The sequence below is a fragment of the Gossypium hirsutum genome, chromosome D02, assembly GCF_007990345.1.
Source record: "Gossypium hirsutum isolate 1008001.06 chromosome D02, Gossypium_hirsutum_v2.1, whole genome shotgun sequence".
Taxonomy (NCBI): domain Eukaryota; kingdom Viridiplantae; phylum Streptophyta; class Magnoliopsida; order Malvales; family Malvaceae; genus Gossypium; species Gossypium hirsutum.
The window spans coordinates 59,576,678-59,596,575 of record NC_053438.1 but is presented as its reverse complement, the minus strand read 5'-3'; the positions used below and the strand labels follow the sequence as shown (position 1 = coordinate 59,596,575).

At 30.6% G+C, this 19,898-nt stretch overlaps 1 protein-coding gene and 2 long non-coding RNA genes across 5 annotated transcripts; 1 reads left to right on the top strand and 2 right to left on the bottom strand.

Annotated features, from left to right (window-relative positions):
* Positions 1-7,232: 7,232 nt before the first annotated feature.
* LOC107909720 (uncharacterized) lies at positions 7,233-7,851 on the bottom strand. The gene is made up of 2 exons (XM_016837352.2): positions 7,577-7,851; positions 7,233-7,482 (listed from the first exon to the last, which is right to left on the bottom strand). The coding sequence occupies exons 1-2, from the start codon at positions 7,704-7,706 to the stop codon at positions 7,298-7,300; spliced, it is 315 nt and encodes a 104-aa protein (XP_016692841.1). The 5' UTR covers positions 7,707-7,851; the 3' UTR covers positions 7,233-7,297.
* A 2,379-nt stretch (positions 7,852-10,230) lies between these two features.
* LOC121214743 (uncharacterized) lies at positions 10,231-13,494 on the top strand. 3 transcript variants are annotated; one of them, XR_005910469.1, is made up of 7 exons: positions 10,559-10,834; positions 10,917-11,132; positions 11,639-11,676; positions 11,813-11,869; positions 11,975-12,058; positions 12,164-12,604; positions 13,051-13,494. It is a non-coding gene; the product is annotated as an uncharacterized lncRNA (long non-coding RNA). The 3 variants fall into 3 exon arrangements; XR_005910470.1 differs by lacking the exons at positions 10,559-10,834; positions 10,917-11,132 and adding an exon at positions 10,231-10,448 and having other exon boundaries at positions 11,958-12,058; XR_005910468.1 differs by lacking the exons at positions 10,559-10,834; positions 10,917-11,132 and adding an exon at positions 10,232-10,448.
* A 511-nt stretch (positions 13,495-14,005) lies between these two features.
* On the bottom strand, positions 14,006-15,803 carry LOC107909721 (uncharacterized). Its single transcript, XR_001687317.2, has 4 exons — positions 15,758-15,803; positions 15,515-15,669; positions 14,400-14,542; positions 14,006-14,180 (listed from the first exon to the last, which is right to left on the bottom strand). It is a non-coding gene; the product is annotated as an uncharacterized lncRNA (long non-coding RNA).
* Between the last annotated feature and the right edge of the window lie 4,095 nt (positions 15,804-19,898).

Sequence of the window (19,898 nt, the reverse complement as noted above, 5' to 3'; positions counted from 1 at the left end):
TCCACTTCTTATCTGGTATATAGAGGGCTTTGGAACATTCGGATTTGGATTATTTGATTTATAATGAGATGGAGATTATGGAGGAGTTAGAATTTGTTCTTTATTATGAAGAGTTACTTTGAAAGCAGAAATCCCAATGTGATTGGCTTAATTTGGGAGATTGGAATACTAGATTCTTTCATCATTGCACAATTAAAAGGAGAAAGGCTAATCGTATCATCATCTTGAAAAACCAGTTAGGGGATAGGATTTACAATCCAAATGACATTCAACAAGAAGCAGTCAATTTCTTCTAGAAATTATATGGGGAACAGCTGATTCTTGGGAAAGTTTTACCTTCTAGTTCATTTCTTCAAATTGACCAATGTGATAAAGATTTTTTGAGGAGAGTAATCTCTAATGAGGAAATTAAGATTGCTCTTTTTGATATGGCCTCTTTAAAGGCTCAAAGTAGTGATGGTTTCTATGCCTGCTTCTTTTAGAATCAATGCGAAATTATTGGGGAGGCTATTTGTGATTGGGTTAAAGGAGTTTTTAGTAGCAGCTCTATTGATTAAGAGCTTAATAATACCTTATAGTTCTAGTGCCTAAAGTCCTTACTCTTAAGGAGTTTTCACAATTTCAACTTATTAACCTTTGTTTTGTTTTATACAAGCTTGTTTTGTAGGTAATAGCTAATCAATTCTTCCCTAAAATTATTTCTCTTAAGCAAGCTAATTTTATTGTGATAAGAAATATTTCAGATAATATCCTTACAGCCCAAAAGGTTATAGACTCTATGAAGGCTAAGAATAAAAGATGGATGACTGTTAAAATCGATCTTAAAAAGGCTTATGATAGATTACGGTGGGATTTTATTGATGGTTCCCTTTAGGCTACTAGCATATCGGAGTTCTTTAGGAGAGTGATCATATTAACAATTTCAAACTCTACCATGCAAATTTTGTGGAATGGAGTGCCAACTCAAAAGTTTAATCCTCTTAGAGGCGTTAGACAGGGCTGCCTGTTATCCGCTTATATGTTTGTGCTATGTATGGAATGGTTAGAACATGGTATTCAATCGACTATTTCTAGCGACAAGTAGAGTCCTATTAGATTATCTCGCTCGGGACCTGATTATCTCATTTGTTCTTTGCAGATGACTTGGTTATTTCTCTAAGGAAAATTTAAAGCATGTTATGGCCCTCAAAGATATTCTTGAAAATTTTTGCAGTATCTCAGGTCATCTCAGGTCATCGAGTTAATGCTCGAAAAACTATTATCTTCTTTTCTAGAGGAGTAGATGTTGATCTCAGTGATAAATTGAGTAGCTTACTTGGGTTTCAAAAGGTACATAATCTTGGTACCTATCTGGGTGTGTTGTTATTCCATGACAGAGTTACTTGCTCTACTTTGAGGTTTGTGGTGGAGAATGTGCAGAGCAAACTGAATAACTGGGACGCTAAGCAGTTGCCACTGACAGGTAGAGTCTTGCTCAGTCCGTTCTTCTTTCTATCCCTAATTATTTTATGCAATCTATGTGGATTCCTAAAGGTATATATGATGAAATTGAACACTTGGCAAGATAATTCATATAGGGCTCTTCTAGTGGTGTAAAGAAGATGTCGTTGTTTAATTGGGAATCTATTTGCCAACCCCATTCTTGTGGTGGTCTCAGATTTCGACATCTAGAGGGTTAAGATACCTATTTTCTTTCCTAAAGTTGGCATTTAATCTCGTTTCAAAAGATGATGCATTATGGGTTCGGGTCCTTTGAGCAAAATATAGGATGACGGAAAAGGTACCTAAAAGTATAGCGTGAGGAAGTTGTTCAGTTGTTTGGAGAGCCATTGCTAAGGTATGGCCTTTATTGCACGAAAACTTAGTATGATCTGTGGGGATCGAGAACTCTATCTGATGTTGGAAGGATCCTTGGATTCCTAACTTAGATCCTTCGATAAATTATGTACCTTATCAAAATAATCTCATTTCGGACTGTTTGTTATGTGACATGGTAACTAGAGATGGGGCATAGAATTTGGACTTGTTTAGAGTTTGGTTGTCGGAGGATATTGTTAAAAGAATTATTAGTATTCCCTTTCCGTATCCCTCTACAAGGGAAGATAGAATTAACTGGATTGGCACCTCCACTAGGTCTTTTTCAGTGAAAAGTGCGTATAGATCACTTCGAGGGAATTCTTGGCATACTAAAGATAGATGGTGGAAGGTTATTTGGAAGTTTTCGAAACCCCAACGTATTCAGTTATTTTTATGATTAGTCTTCAAACAACAATTCTAACGAATATGGAACGGCTAAGGAGGGGTATCAATCAACATGGTTTGTGTCCGTTATGTCGGCTTGGCGATGGAGACTTAATTCATGTCCTTAGAGACTATCCGATGGCTAGCGAAGTTTGGCTTCATGACGTACCGATGGAACTTGCAAAGCATTTTTACAAGTGATCTGATTGAGTGGATGGAAATGAACTTATGCTCTTAGATTTGGCTACCGAATATAGGTAGTCTTTGGGCAAGTATTATTGGTATAATCGCTTAGCGCATATGGAAGAACATGAACCTTTTTATCTTCCAAGGAACAACTTGGAACTTCACCGAAACTATTAAGTCTTCTGTGAGCTGGGCAAAACAATATTTTTAGCTCATAGAGTCAATTCAACAGAACACTTTGAAACTACTTATGAATCTTTTATGACAGGTAATTGGATTCAATACACTAATGGAACTAATAAGATGGATGCGATAGTTATTGCTACTGGCAGGGGCAAAACCAAAAAAAAAAATTAAGGGGGCCAAAATTAAATTGTAAGTTTTACAATAGTAAAAATGCAATTTCACCATTTTAATACCCTATTTCTTTATAATTTTTAAAAGATTAAATCAAATTTTTATATTTTTAAGAATGGTCAAAGTGTAATTTTACCTTTACTAATTTAAAATTTTAAAAAGCCTAAATGGAAAATGTTTCACTTTAGGGGGGCCAGGGCGCCTACCAGCCCTTGGCTACTGGGGCTGATGTATAAGCAAGAAGGGGAATGTATCCTTGGATTTAATCGATATCTGGGGCTTTGTTCAGTTTTTGATGTTGAACTCTGGGGTATTCTAGATGGTTTGTCCCTCATCCAAAAGAAGGGATATCAAAAGGTTGTGATCCACACAGGCAATCTAGAGGTAGTTAAAGCCATTCAAGATGTTCATTTAACATATTCTTCCTCGGCTTTGTTATAAAGGATACATATGAGCTTACAAGCTATACAACATTGGAGATAAATCATATTCCTAGGGAGAGAAACCAAGTCACGTATCGTATTGCAAAGATGGCTATGACAAGGAGTATAGATATGCAGGTGTTTAAAGACATTCCTGAAGATCTACTATTTGTTCTTGATATTAATAGAATAGCTAATTTTTTTATTATATTAGTTTGATATAGGTAATATGTTTTCAAAAAAGAAGAGAGAAGTGTTATATTAAATAACTCTTGAAAAGTTGCAAATACTCCGCAATGATGGAAATTTTAATAGAAATTAATAATAATCTGATTAATATTTTTAAATAAAAAAAGTAATATGATTTAATTTTCAACTTGTGATTAAACCATAATCCTCATTTAAGTATAGAGATTAATAAAATATTTTAGCCTTCTTTCTTTAGTATTAAATTTATAAGTACTGTAAGCGGAAATTATTTTCGCTACTTGAAAACAATTTCTAATTTAATCAATAATGAAGGATCACTTAAGAAAAAAAAAATTTTGTCACTCTTCCATTAAATCTTCATGGAATAGTAATGCATACTATTTTTAACACATAGACATTCCATGTAGACTATTTTTATCACCTAATGTATATATATTAAAAATTATGTTTTTTCCTTTTTATCTTTTTCAACAATCACGTCATTATAATACCTAGATTCACACATAAGAGTGAGCATTTAATCGAATTGAATCAATCAAATTGAATAAAAAATTTTGAGTTAGTCCAGTTGATAAATTTTTTTTTATCATCCTAATTGAAGTTGAAAATTTTTCCCGAATCTAATTGAGTGACATTGTTCGAGTTAAATTCTTTTAAAAAAAATTAAACATGTTAACAATATTACTAGTTTCAAGGTAAAGCACAATAATTTGACACCGTATATATTGTAAAATTATTTCAAAGGAAAAGATATTTTAGTTTACCGTATATATTTTAAAACTTTTTCAAAGGAAAAGATATTTTAGTATCGTAAACTTGATTTAGTAATTTACTAGTAAGGCCTCAAATATATCAATTTCAAAATATATTTTTAATTTTTACATTTTTATATAATTTTCAGAATTTTGTATAATATTTTTAGTTTTTGATATTTTTATAATTTTATAAAATTTTGAAAAATTTTTATAAATATTTTGAAAATTTGAAAATTATCTTATTATTTTTATTAATTTAAAATTCATAGGGACAAAGGGGTATTTAAACCAACTTGTTATTCGAATTATAAAATTCAATTTGACTCAAACTCAAAAAGCTATCTTACTTATTCTAGTTGATTCGGACAAACTAAATATTATGTAATTTATTATAATGAGTATGTAATTAGTTAATAAATTTTAATTAGGAAGTTAGTTAGCTATTCATAGCTGGTCATGTATATACATAGTTGTAAACTTCTCATCAGTGAATATTTTTCAGCAAATTCTCTCCGATTCAATTAATTTTAAAATAAATATATTTTTTTCCCAAAAGGAGTTGGAGTAACAAAACAAAATTACTTTATCATTCTCATAGAGTTTGAGCCAAGCTCGTATTTCATGATCCAATGTTATTAGAGATTTTTGTTTTTTTAGAGTTTGAATATTACTAATATAACAATACAACTTCATATATATAGGATGAATTATAATATAGAAAATGAACGGCACAAAACTCACATGTAATTAATACACAAGGTCCACACATCACATCATGATAAAACTTCAATCTTAACAGCACGTTTGGTTCGCTGTATTAGAATAGAGGCGTAATGGAATAGAGGCGTAATAGCAAATCAATTGTTTGGTTCAATGTAATGGAATAGAGGCGTAATAGTATTATTGTGTTTGATTGAATGGAATGGAGGTGTAATAGCATAAGGAAAAAAACTAAAATGACTAAAATACCCTTAGCAGAAATTTGTTTAGGTAAATGATTATTGTTATTGTTATTAAATTTTAATAAGATTATTAATATCAATAATAAATAATTTAATCATATTTTAACATAATTATTATTAAATATATTTTAATTAAAATATATAATTTAATAAAATTCTTAATAATCAATATTCTTATATAAATTTACTCAAATCATAATATATGATACTATAAAATATAATTTAACATAATTATTATTAAATACATTTTAATTAAAATATATGATTTAATAAAATTCTTAATAATCAATATTCTTATATGAATTTACTAAAATTATAATATATGATACTATAAAATATAATTTGAAATAATTATTATTAAATATATTTTAATTAAAATATATGATTTAATAAAATTCTTAATATTAAATATTCTTATATGAATTTACTAAAATTATAATATATAATAGTATAAAATATAATTTAAAATAATAATTATTAAATATAATTTAATAAAAAAATATAATTTAATAAAATTCTTAATATTAAAATATTCTTATATGAATTTACTAAAATCATAATATATAATACTATAAAATATAATCTAAAATAATTATTATTAAATATAATTTAATATAAATAAATAATTTAATAAAATTCTTAATATTAAATATTCTTATATGAATTTACTAAAATCATAATATATAATACTATAAAATATAATCTAAAATAATTGATTTTGTGGATTTGATTAATTGATGACTTAATAATTATTATTAAAAAAAACCCATTTGAATAATATAGTGTGTTAAATATCTTCCTTTTTTTTTTAAAGAAAACATGATTTGTTTGTAGCATTTTACTTCTTCTTTTTTTGTTTCGTTTGTTGAGATAATTTTTGTAGTGTTAATTATAATTGAACATAATTAAAAAATTAAAAAATAAACTCCATCAAACCTGTGAGCCATTCAAACTCCATCAAATTCTATTAGTACAAGACTCTTGTAATTCTACAATAACAAACACAATGATACTATTTATTTTGTTACAAGAAAATTGATCAGAAAAGATCTCTGCTTGGAAATGAAACTAATTTAGATGTAGATATTCAAACTCCAAATCTACTTGATAACACATAGTACATACTGAAAAAAAAAATCAAGGACTAACTGATCTTTAGGAAGAAGCTCTAGATAAAGCACATTCTACATTTTTGGATATGTTCCCACAGCAATATCGGTATATTGATCTTTAGGAAGAAGCTCTAGGTAAAGCAAACAGTTCTAGTGCATTCAAGATGAACATGAAGGCAACATATTTGTAGAATGCAGGTCTTGTTGCAGAAGGAAAAAGAAGCAACAGTAAGGGCTAGTTTGGATGGGCGGTGTGTTTACCTCCGGTGAGGTTAAAAACAGCGGTGGCGGTGAGATTAGTTACTGTAGCGGTGAGATTGGGTACTGTAGCGGTGAGATTAGAAATAATGGTGGAGTGTGTGTTTGGATTCAAACGCAGCTGTAGTGGTGAGGTGAGAATGAAAAATGACTATTAAGGACATCAGATTAGAATTGATATATAATAGAAGTTATTTAAATTATTTTACTTTTTTAAAATTATTAAAATATGCAAATTCATTTAATAAAATATTAAAATGTATCTTCCAATATTTTAATGAATTATATAATTAATTTAAATTATTTTTTAGATAAAATGATAATTATTTTTAATTTTTTATAGTTATAATTAAATATTTTTTTATAACAATGATAAATATTATTTTCACAAATAATAACATTATACTTGGATCAAATTTTGAAGTATCTAAACGGATGATTTTTAATAAAAAAAAATAGTAACATAAGACATAACAAGTTTCATTATTACTAGAAATTAGGTTATGATACAAAATGTGTTTACAAATATTGATTCATTAAACTAGTTGCAATGGTTTCCCTTAACATTGTGATTTCAAGGTCACTTTCTCTGTTAGAAGAACTTGATTCACCTCTGTCAAACTGGCTTGAAGAGACTGGCATGTTCGGTATATTCTCAAATTCTCGAAAATTCTCATCATTTGACCAAGCATGTCTTCGAATGTAATTATGCAAGACCATTGTTGTAATAACTATTAAAACTTGCTTGTCGAATGAATAACTTGGAATATCTCTTAATATTGGCCATTTTTTTTTCACACTCCAAATGTTCGCTCAATCACAGAGCGTAACGAAGAATGGGCATGATTAAAGATTTCTTTTTTTCCAGATACTTGATGATTACCTCGACGAAAATCAGGTAAATGATATCGTTCCCCCCTATATGGACCTAGAAAACCTGCCATTTGTGGATATCCGGAATCTACAAGATAATATTTTCCTGCAAAAAAGTAAAACATAATATCAAGTTTAAAAATAAATTAAAAATTTTAATATTTTTTATGTAAAAAGTAATTAAAAAATTAAAGTTCGACCTGGTGGAGGGTGTGGAAACTTCAACTCTTGCTTTCTAAGTGCTTGCAAAAAAATTCTACTATCATGTGCTGTTCCTTCCCAACCAGGAAATGTAAAAATAAAGCACATGTTGAAGTCACAAGCTGCCATAATATTTTGAGTTGGTTCACCTTTCCGTCCGATATAAGGTATTCGAGAAGAAGGCGAAATGCATGCTTTTATGTGTGTTCCATCTATGGCCCCAATACAATCCTTTAAAATAAATACAAGTAATGAGATAAAAGTTAGAAATAATTTATGTTTTAAAAATATAAAGATTGTGTAAATTTTGCCTTAAAGTGAGGCCAATATCTTGTATCATGTCGAATATAGTTCGGTACTTCCTCGAATTGACCTTCAATGGGTTTAATCGTGTCTATTCCCATTCGAGCAAATATATGCAACATATCAGTAAAAATTTGACTAACAGTTTCCCCAGATCGTTGAAATCGCTCTGTTACATTTGAATTTGATTCTCTATTTCCAAGAATGTACAATGATAATGATAACTTCTCCATCGCCGATACTTTCCCATTCTTTAAGCCATAATTTGTTTGCAAATCATGCAACAATCTGTGAAATATATTTTTTGGCATCCTAAAACTAATCATGCAACGATCATCGTGCCCATTTAATACTTCGTCCACCCACATTTGACCAGTATAATTTGAATCCATACGCGGTTGCATAGTGAAATAAGTTTCATGGAGTACCAATACACTGCTTAACACATATTCTTCCTCATTATGATAATTGTTGTGCTCAACTTGGGAACAATTGTGGCTATTCTTCGTTGAGCTTCTTCACTTAATTCAGAGGTATCATAATTCATATCAAAACTATTATACATATTGTTAAATTCATCCATAACCTGAAAAAGTAATCAAATGAAAGTAAATTAATATTTCGTGACATTCTATACAACACAGAAACTTTATTAAAAGCATAACATAAAAATACCAAACATAAAAAGTATCATACGTTAGTTTTACATATAAAAAGTAGTATAGTTATATTACAATAATAATTCTAAGGAGCTTATGGTGGAGGTGGTTGATGGTATGGTTGGAAGGGAAATAAGGATGTTACTACCAAGGACGAAAATGATGCAATTGGATTTTGTTCAGCATACTCGCGTCGAAGCCACCAAACCCTATCATTTGGATCTAAGTTCAAAAACACTTCTCGTTTCACCGGTATTTGGAACATTTTGGTGGAAAAATAGTACAGTTCATCTTTTTTTGAAATTTCATCTCCCAAAGCACGCAAAGCATCCATTGCATTTGAAATAGTATATTGAGAGTGTGGAAAAATAATTTCATTCACTGACTTCCTTGGACTAGGCATGCTCTCACACAATTTCTCAATCTGGGTAGTTAATGTATTTCTTGATGATTTTCTACTTGAACTTGATTTTTTTCCTTTATCGTGTGCAACCCCAAGTGTTTGCTTTCTTCGATCAGGGATTTCATGAAAAGGGTTTGATGGTACCTCATCAGGAGGAATACCTTCATTCTCGTTACTATGTTCATCTGAATCACCAAATCCCTCATTAGGTACATCATCTCCCATTGGAACCCCACTTGGAAGAACACCAGACGAAGGTGCCCATGCATTCTCTCTAGTGGCTACAATGCTACCAAACATTTGCCACATTAACTCATTCAATCGTGGTTCAATTCCTTTCTTCTTAAATCATTTAAAATCAGGATTTTCTTACATAACATGTTAAATTTAAATGTTATACTAAGATTTTTATAATTGTAAATTATTAATTTCAATAAACTTTATGCATTAAAATAATGATAAAGTTAACACTAACCTGTATTTTTGCAGCCCACCATTCTTCCGTAGCATCGACCGTCTTTTTAGATGGACACCATCCAATACCTGTAGATTCTTTAAGCAACTCCCTCCATAACCTCAATTCTTTTTTTAATGTATCCCACTTATTTTTCAATTGAGGTTTTCCATAATTTTTTTTGTGTTTTTGCTTGAAAAAGAGCAATGAAATTTTCCCATCCTTTTGAGTTTAGATGAGTTGTCGGTCTATTACCAGCATTGACTTCATTCACGCAAAGTTCACAAAATATCAACGTCAGCTCATCATCCCAAATAGCTTTTGTTGCTAAGCTACTATCTCCGTCCACAAAATTTCGTGTCTTTACCATCTATTGTCATTGATATAATTCAGTCAATGTGCTAGCATTCACCAAGAAGCATAGAGAACATATATAGTCTATAAGTTATTTTAGACGTCTCCCAATGCTAATCTTTATCTAGCCACACCCAAAAAAAACTGGCACCTTAATTGAAGCTTCAACTTAATGGAAAAAGTGAAAATGAATGCAACAAAAATATAATTTTCAAGTCTCATATTTAGTCCATTTCTGATTCTCTTGGACACAAGACATATTTATATGGATATCAGACTTAAGTCTCTAGGCCAAACTAATAAAATTAAAGAAAAAATCTGCAAGAACCATTGGTTCACGTTTATTGCTTAAAAATCTATCTACAATACAATTTCTTCATGTTTCTGTCAAATAAAATTAACAAATGCTAATTTTTTTATCTATTTTAGAATGATTTGACAAAAACTATAAATTAAAATACTCAAATAAATTTTCTTCTAAAGTTGGAGGACTAAAAAGGTTATTATGCCGAAAAAGAATAATAATAAAATAGATAAACGTGTAATTCACAGGAATTTGACTCGGCGGAGCCACCGAGGGGAGAAAAAAAAGAAAGAAAAGCTCTTTCGTTCTTTGTAATATTGGCGTAGGCAAAATAAATCCATTAGGCTTCAAAGATTGAAACTAACTGATTATGGCTTCCTTGGAGATTATGTAGGTCAGTTCTCTTCTTTCTTTGTTTAATTCTTTCTTTTCTTTTTTTTTCTGATACTTTTTTTTCTGATTATTTGAAATTCAATGTGATTTTAATATAGGTTATGCTCGTCCAGTTGAGGGAATACATGTCCTTGTTGATATGCAAAATATGGTGGTTATGCTCGTCCAGTTAAGGGAATACTTGTCCTTGTTGACATGCAAAATATGGTGGTGATTGAATTTGAAGACCGTAAACTTGTTCCTTTTCCACCAGCTGATCCTTTAAGAAATTACACTGCTGGTGAAACACGAGGAGGTGTTGATCGAAGTGATGTGAAACCACTACAAATCATTCAACCAGAAGGTCCCAGTTTTCGTGTCAGTGGGAATTTTGTTGAATGGCAAAAGGTGTTTGGTAGTGAAACTATATTTATAACTTTTTATCAGTTCAAGATGTACTAATATATTTTATTTGCAATTCTGGTTTCAGTGGAATTTCTGAATTGGTTTCACTCCTAGAGAGGGTCTCGTAATATATTCTGTTGCTTATGTTGATGGTAGTCATGGTCGGAGGCCTATAGCCCATAGATTAAGTTTCGTTGAAATGGTAGTTCCCTACGGAGATCCAAATGAGCCACATTATAGGAAGAATGCATTTGATGCAAGAGAAGATGGGCTGGGTAAAAATGCACATTCTCTTAAGAAGGTTTTTCTCTTCTTTTATGTTTTTGGTTTTTCATGTTGAGTTTCATTTAGATCTTTCATTTCATTAATGTAAGTTGAAATGACCCCTTATTTGCATCATATGTAATTTGTTAGATTTAATCATATTCATTTTTTATGTAAATTTTTGTGGATTAATTAATGGAGTTTTTTTATAAAAAGATATGTAGGTACGGATCTTTCCTAGCTTTGCTAAAAAAAGTATGAGGCATTGGTTATATTCAATTTCTCATATGTTGATAGATTGGTGGATTGTTATATTGAAATTGTATCAAATCCAGTGGTTCTATGTTCTACCTTCACGCTACTGAGTTTGCAGCAAATTTTTTTGGGTTCATTTTTCTTTTTCTCAGGCATCTTTGGTTATATTTCTGCATGTTCTATCTTTACTGGAATTGGTAATGATATGTTTGTTGAAATTCCGCTGATTAAGGTAGTTTTATTGGATTGTATTTTAAATGTTGGTGACTATTTTGGAGTAAATTGCAGGCGCTTGTATCGATTGGGAAGGATGATGGAATTAAAGGGTACTGGAAGGGCAATCTTCCTCAGTTTCTTTGTAGTTTTTACTTCCACTCTTTATTTTGGGATTGGATTTCGATAATGTAATTGTGATGGTTTACTGAGCTGCTATTAACATTGATTTAGTACTAAATGGTTCAGGTGATAAGAGTTGTACCTTACAGTGCAGTCCAGCTCTTTGCTTATGAAACTTATTAGGTAATAAAAGAATATGCATAATGTAATCTTAGAATTGTATTGATGCTTATTGCCTGTCCCTTGATGGAGTTAGTCGTTTGATTTCTAGTTCCTATTGAATTCTAGAAACTTTTCACGGGAAAAGATGGCGAGCTATCTGTTCTCGAAAGACTTGCTGCTGGAGCTTGTGCTGGCATGACATCTACATTTGTAAGTGATTCAATAATCAAGTCTTCTTATATTATTGTTTAGTGCAAGTTTTCTGGTTATGAATATAACTTAATGATTTTAGTCTAAAATTTGCATGTTCATCAGTTTTTTTGGGAGTTAATCAGACTCATGAAGATTTGGGCCAATGGTGTGTTGTGTTCATGTCATTCGGGGTGAAAGAGATGGATTTGGGGGAAGATGTTGATGCTGTTGATGGTGGTTTGTAGTATGTGAGAAGAGCGATAACTAGTTTTCATTCAATTGTGGTATGTTTTATCCTTAAATAAGTCACTGTGCCTGGCATTTAAGTTTCCTGCTTTACATCATTGACAGGAATGGATCGAGGCATATGGGGGTAGTTCACTCCTCAAAACAATTTATAAGGCTCTAGATTAGGTGAGTGTAAGTTCGAAATGACTAAATGCAAGTCTCAGCAGCTGGTAATTTTAAATACCTGGTTATGCGGGTTGTGAAACTCTCGGAGTGCGAAATGTATAGTTATAATCCTCACTCTGATGCAGATCCCTTTCTGGAGAAATGATCAATGTAAGTGTGTATTATATTAATACTTTAGTGAGTAGTCAGTGGGCCATAATTGTTCAGTAACTGTTGTGGAGTTATATTTTCAGATGGTCATTCATTTTCTTCTTCTACAATAGGAAACTAAAGCGTGTAGTTAGTTTAAGCTTTTGCTGCTTAAGGTGGGTCTAATTGTGTTCTGTGATATTTATAGTTATGTGTAACTTGTGTTAGGCATGAAGTCATATAGCAAACCTGCTAAACTTGTTCATATTACTACAAGCTTTTGTTGTTTCGTTTGTTTAGTTGTGCTTTGTTTTGTTTTTGATAGTTTTAGTTTTTGAGGGTTTGAGACATGAATACAGCATTGCTGGAGACATGAATATGGATGGCATTATTACTGATTTGTTTTTTTTATTTTATCAGGTTTCTTTCATTAGATAATAATGTTTTAATTATGTTGATTTATATAGGTTAGAAGGGAGAAAATCAGTGAAAGAATGAAGTATCTGCAAGATTTAGTACCAGGATGTAACAAAATCACAGACAAAGTTGGTATGCTGAATGAAATCATCAATTATGTTCAATCTCTTCAACGGCAAGTAGAGGTAAAAAAATAATGGAGAAAGAACATATGGATTTGTGTTTAAAGGAAAAGCAGAAACCACTTTCATACAATTCAAACACATATATAGAGTAGAAAAAGAAGGGTTTTCACTTACCAGATCAAAGTTGAGAACAAGATTGATAGGATGATTAGAAAAATATAGCTTCTTTGAGAGTCTGCTCTGCTGTTACGGTGGAGTTTTGTTACTGTCAATTGAAGAGCAGGGTTTTTTGCATTTTGGGAATGAAATTAACTTAATTTTTAAGGATAAAATGGTAAAATAATAAATAAAAGTAAGGCTATTTTTGTCTGTTATAATGTCAACTGCTCAGTAAGCCTCTGACTGCTGCTATTTGCTCCAGCTGAAAATCAACTGATCAGTGTGGTTGAAAAGCAACCTCACTGCACTGACACCCTCAACCAAACACAAATGCAGTGAGTTTGACACCATCTTTTCCTTTCAAACGCGCCTCACTGCCTCAATCCAAAGGAGCCCTAAGTCTATGATTAATCAACTTGCAAAAAATGTAAGTAACTTAGATGAACATACCAGGTTACCTTTCTCTCCACTTGTAATGGTACATAAACAGTATGGAGCCATAAATAGCAATCAGCACTAGCCTGTGAACAACCCACAGACCCCATTTTATTTGACGTGGATGTTCGGAGTTGAAGGCAACACCAAATCCAAATGGAAAGAGAAGACAAACACATTTATTTAAAGATGCTGGAAAATATTTGCAACAAATTAAGCAAAAATTGATTTCTAGCAGTAACGAGATTATGAGAATACATATTAAACAAATTTAAATTGAGTACTACAGGGATTATGCATTTAGTGGATTACATTTGTGCTTGTATGGTTCTTGAACACAACATGATTCCAACAAATTTTAGGCGCTACTTACCGCAAGAATCACAAGTTACAAATGCATAAAACTGTAGATCCTTCGTGCATCCTTTAGCAGCTTCAGAAAAAGAGAGCAAGATCTCTGTCTACAAGTTTTCTAAACAGAACACATTTTAACTTGAAATGTAAGGCATGAACGATTATTTTTATATTTATTTAACACCATTAGCATGAAATCACATATTTTTCACAGCAGGAGATGCATGCTTCAATATAAATTTATAATCCGCATCAATGGCAAACTACTTACTGATTTAAAATGCAGAGTCCAATACTATATACCAGCGAAAAGAAGAAAATAATACCTGATGGCCATGGCATGGCATAATCCAAACTTGAATTGTCCGATAGTTAATGTTTTGGTCTCGGGCTATCTTGTATCTTCATCATATTTACCTCTGGTAATATGCAAGTCAGGACAAAGTGTCTTCAAGTAATCTTGAACTTCCTAAAATTTTCGTCCGAATTAGCTGGGCCAGTGGTAATTTTAATAAGATAAACAAAAACCGTAAAAGTTCAATTGGTAGAAATACTATGGCATAATTTCCATAAAGCTAAAGCTAACAAATTAGGTTCATTTGATTTGTTGTTGGCTATGCAAATAAGAGAAAAACAACTTTTCAAAAGTGCTTTTAGAGCCATAAGCAATACTAAACAGATAGTAAACTCTTAAATTTTAGACCAAGCTTTTCAAAAGCATTTTTCATAAGCATTTTTTTGCAGCACTTTTCAAAAGCAATGAGAAACTAGCCCTTAGTGACTAACTTCCTACATGTTTCTAAGTTCAACCAAATATGTACTTCAATCCTACTTAATGCTATGCTACACGGACTCTTCTCGTTTTCTCAAAAGTGGCACATATGCCCTACACATATTCAGAGGATTGAGATAAAATCCTTCAAATATACGGAAAAGCTTCAGAAATTTTGAACATACTCATGTCAGAGTTGGGCACAAACTAGTATCTGGCACGTGATTACACGCATTTCAGATCAAACATGACAGGAATCGTTCTTTGCATGTATAAATGCAAGGTAGCAGCAATGGCTATTCGGATCAAAATTACAATTATCAAATAAAACAATTGCTGGCAATCATTTAAAATACTGATAATTCAGGTATGGTAGCTTCTGCTGCTTTTCCCAAATTCAAACTAGCAAATAATATCTCTTCGCATATTTCAGCTCAAAGAGAAAATAATTGGGCAAAAACATGAAATCCAGATTAAATTAGGCATAAATTTAGCATAACTACTAGAAAGGAATTAACAATCCATAGTTCCAAAAAAGGAAGAGAAAATTAATATAGTAAATTGCTTGCTGAGAAACATAAAACCCAAAGTGCTAAAGAAGTTGAACCAAATTCAGCTATGATTTCAGCTACAAAAAAAAATCCAGAAAGGAAAAGAAAGATGGGATACCTTGATGCAAAGATTACCAGTGCAAAAGACGTGTTGGATCATTCCAGGAACTAGCATGGACTTGAATTTGGGAGGGAGATCAGCCGCCCGATGGGGTATATGCAAATCCCCCAAAGCCAAAACCAGCACCATCTTCTTCTAATATCTACCAATAACTACAGCAATTTAATTCAGAAATTTTGAAAGAAACCCAAACAAGGAAACATGAGCATGAAAAGAAATTGTATAAAAATGATTGATTACCGGTGAAAGATTTGGCTTTCAATTTTGGGGATGAAACCCAAAATTGCACATAAAACACTATAAATCGGGTGAAATATCAAGTAGTTCTAGAAAAGAGTAACTTCAAAATCATTTCTTCCTAAGCACCCAAGCACCGAAATATAAAATCAAACAATAAATTGTGAAATGGATGTGAGAAAAAGGGGTGACCTTGGAAGGATCAACTTTGGGGAAGCTTTTGACAACGTCGAGGACTCTGTCGATTACGGACGAGGGCAGAAAACGGAAGAGAAAAAAGGGAAAGACGCGGAATGGGTAATCGGCGCTGAGGGGCCGTAATGCCTATTACGCGCAATGAATGTAATGGGAGAGTAACCGATTCGGTGGGGAATGGGAAAACAGCGAACCAAACAACCGTTTCCTGGTGGGCCTGCTGCATAGGGGGGAATACGCATGCAGAGGGGGGGAAACAGCGAACCAAACACGCTGTAAATATTCAAAAACCTAAAACTTATCCCTTAACTAACAAGTAATGGTCTCGGTCTCATTGGCTTTTTTTTCTTTTTCAATGGAAGAAATAAAGATAACTAAATCTGAATAATTTTAAAACCAATAGGAAAAAAGTTTATTGGTAATATAAGATCTCAATTATTTAAAAAAAAATTAATTAAATCCTTCTGAACTTTTTGCACTCAATTGAGTCCTTAAACTAATAAAACTGGCCAAATAGGTTATTTAATTGATGTTGATCGTTAGTATTTAACGACACATTGGCGTGGCCATTAACATATGTCATGCAAAAACTAAAAAATTCAAAAATATATATATTTCAAATACTTTTAAAATAAGTACACAATAAACCAGACCAATTTGTCTAAATTTATTTCATAAGTATAAAAAAACATTTAAAAATAATTAAAATCTATAATAATTAGTAAAAATTAATTAAAAATCATAAAATTTATAAAAAAAATAATTTATTAAAACCATTAAAAATTGGAAAAAAAATTATAAGAACAGTTAGAAATGAATTAAAAACCATAAAATTTAATAAAAAAGAAATTAATTTTTATAAAATTTTATAAAAAATATTTTTCTCATTTTTATGAAATTATTTGACTAGTATAACTTGCACAAATTAAAAAACGAGAGACAAAAATATTACAAAAAATTGCTAATCTTGATTTTATGATATAAGTTGTTATTGTTCATTTTTTTAATTTAAAATATAAAAATAATAAATTATATTTTTATAAAGTTTTATGATTTTTTATTAATTTTTAATAATTTTTATTTTTTATAATTCTAGAATGTATCTCGACAAATGAGTGTCCATATTCAAGTGAACCTAAATAACCAATTGTCCAGACTTATTGTTTACTTATTTTAAAAATAAATTTAAAATATATTTTATTTTTTGCTAAAATTGCTGTTAAATATTAATAGTCAACATCAGTCAAATGGCCTATTTGACCAATTTTATTAGTTCAATTACTCAATTGAATGCATAAAGTTCAGAAGAACTTAATTGAATTTTTTTTTTAAATTCGAGAGCTTATAATACCATTAAGCCAAAAAATAGAAAGCCTGGTTTACCTAAATTAATAATTGTATGTTATGAATGCTATTAAGTGGATGTTCATTATAATCAACCTTTTACTTTTCATCTTCCTCAACTCTTCACCTTTTATCTTCTCGTAATCCCTTTCCTATTTATGTATTAGAAAATGAGGAATCTAATCTCCCTCTATATATATATATGAGTATACTACTTGTAATGATGATGGAAAATAAGAGAAATGTAATAGAAATCTCCATTTTATTCTCATCCATTATTCTTGTGTTCTTTGCATTATTATTATTATTATTATTATTATTATTATTATTATTTTATAACACGTTATCAGCACGAGCTTGCCCAATAGTATTCAACATTCCATTGGAAAACAAGTAATCCATATGTATAACATCTAGAGGTGTGCATGGATCGAGCCAGACTCAACTAAAAATTTAGGCCCGTTTGCTAGGCTCAGGCCCGGCTCGGCCCAAAAAATGGGCCTAAAATTTTTCCCAAGCCTGACCTGGATAAAAATGTTAAAACCCGAGCCCGACTCGGCCCGCCCATATTAATTTTTATATTTTTATATAATTTTAAAATATATAATACATCAAAAATATTAAAAACATCAAAATAAATATTTTCCAACAAATTGAAAATAAATTTTAAAAAATATGTATACTTAAATAACACTAAGATAGATACAAATTAACAAGCAAATGCCTATAAAATAATAACAAAATTAACAAATGTCTTTAAAATAATAATAAAATTAACAATAAAATAAGTTTTATACAATATCCAAACAATAACAACAAAATAGTAGCAACATAATAGTAAAATGGTAGCAAAATAGGGAGAAAACAATAAGAAAATAATATTAAAAAATAAAAAATAGATTTTTTTGTCCTTTAGTGAATTTGGGTCGGACCCGGGGCCAAAAATGCCTTACCCGAGGCTCGACCCATTTTTTAAACGGGCCTTATTTTTTTTGTCTAAGCCCATTTTTTAGGCCTATACTTTTGCCAAAACCCTCCCACATTTCAAGCGAGCCTTCAGGCCGGGTCGATTAGCCCAACCCATGAACAAGTCTAATAACATCCTTGTTAAAGCAACAATCCTAAGATATGCAATTTTCTATGCGTACTTGAATGATTTTAAGATTTCCATACTCTTAATGAAAAAAATAGTTAAAAATGATGCTCATTTTTTTTCTTCGTATTTAAGTATGAATTAATGTTTTATATATTCCATGGCATGCTTGTTTATGACCTAAGACTTTGAATAAGATTGAAGTATCAACAACTTCAACATTTTTGCTTAAATATGTATATCTTTCATAACATAAGTCATTGATGTCATTGATATGATAACTATGTTGCCTATTAAATTATTTCTAATAGAGCCACACATGATTTGTGAGTATAAATGAATTTCACTTTTTATATAGACAAAACAAAAACGATTATTTTTGTCCAACATCATCTACATGAAGGATTAAAAGTGAAATATTTAATTGCGAAAGATCCTCTTGACTCTTGAATTGCATAATAATTTGAAAGAATGATTAAACCATTAGAAAATGATAATACTTTTTAAAGCTTGTTATATTTGAAATATTTTATGTGCTCCTGCAACAACAATATTGTGAAAAAGACTTTAAAAAAGCATTTTAAAACAATTTCATGTCTTCTAGTGAAAAAGGCTCCATTCTCTGAAGTGAATATAATAATACATAACAATTATGAAAAATCAAAATATAGAGATCATGGTTGTCATTGTAATTGAGGATGTGGTTAGAGACATATTGATAATTGTTATCATGGTGGTTATAATAATGACACTTCTAACCACTAGAAAAAGAATAATACAGAAAAAAATAAGAAAATGATGGCCAAAATATTCGAGGGTTATTAAAAATTCATGCTACCAATGTGGTATGAAAATGCATTGGTCACATACATGTCCGTATGTTTAAGCATCTAGTAAAATTTTATCAAAGCATCCATTAAAAAAAGGGAAATAATATTGAGACAAATTTCGTTGTCCCAAAATAATGAAATGGAGGATAATTTTTCGGTAAAAGATGAAAATTTTCAATATGATGCTAAAGCTGACCATGCATACAAGGATGATTAGTATGTTTTTAGTTTGTGTCAAAGTTTTGTTGGGATCCAAGCATTGAAATTTAATTTTTTTGATGTAAGAATCATTAGAATCAATGTCTATTTGATATTTATTTGCGGATGATCTCTTTCTCTTCATTACAAAGGATGCTTACAATCACTACTTCTCATCCATAGTAACCTAAGTCCGTTTAATCAACTTCTTTTAAAATTTCATTTGATTTCTATTAAGAAGTTCATTTTTTAAAACTCTATGAATTTATAAAATTCTTCATGCATTTAGTTATTGGGATGTTTATGTGGAGGTAAATTTTTTTACTTTTTTTATTTTTAATAGAATTGATTGGTTTAATTTTAATTTTGATTAAGATATATGATTATTGCGAAATGGAAGTAAAAATACTTACTTGTCATGAAATTTGGGATATCCACCCTGTCTGGATAGTTTAATGATTGAGGTAGAGGTTAGAAAATGTTT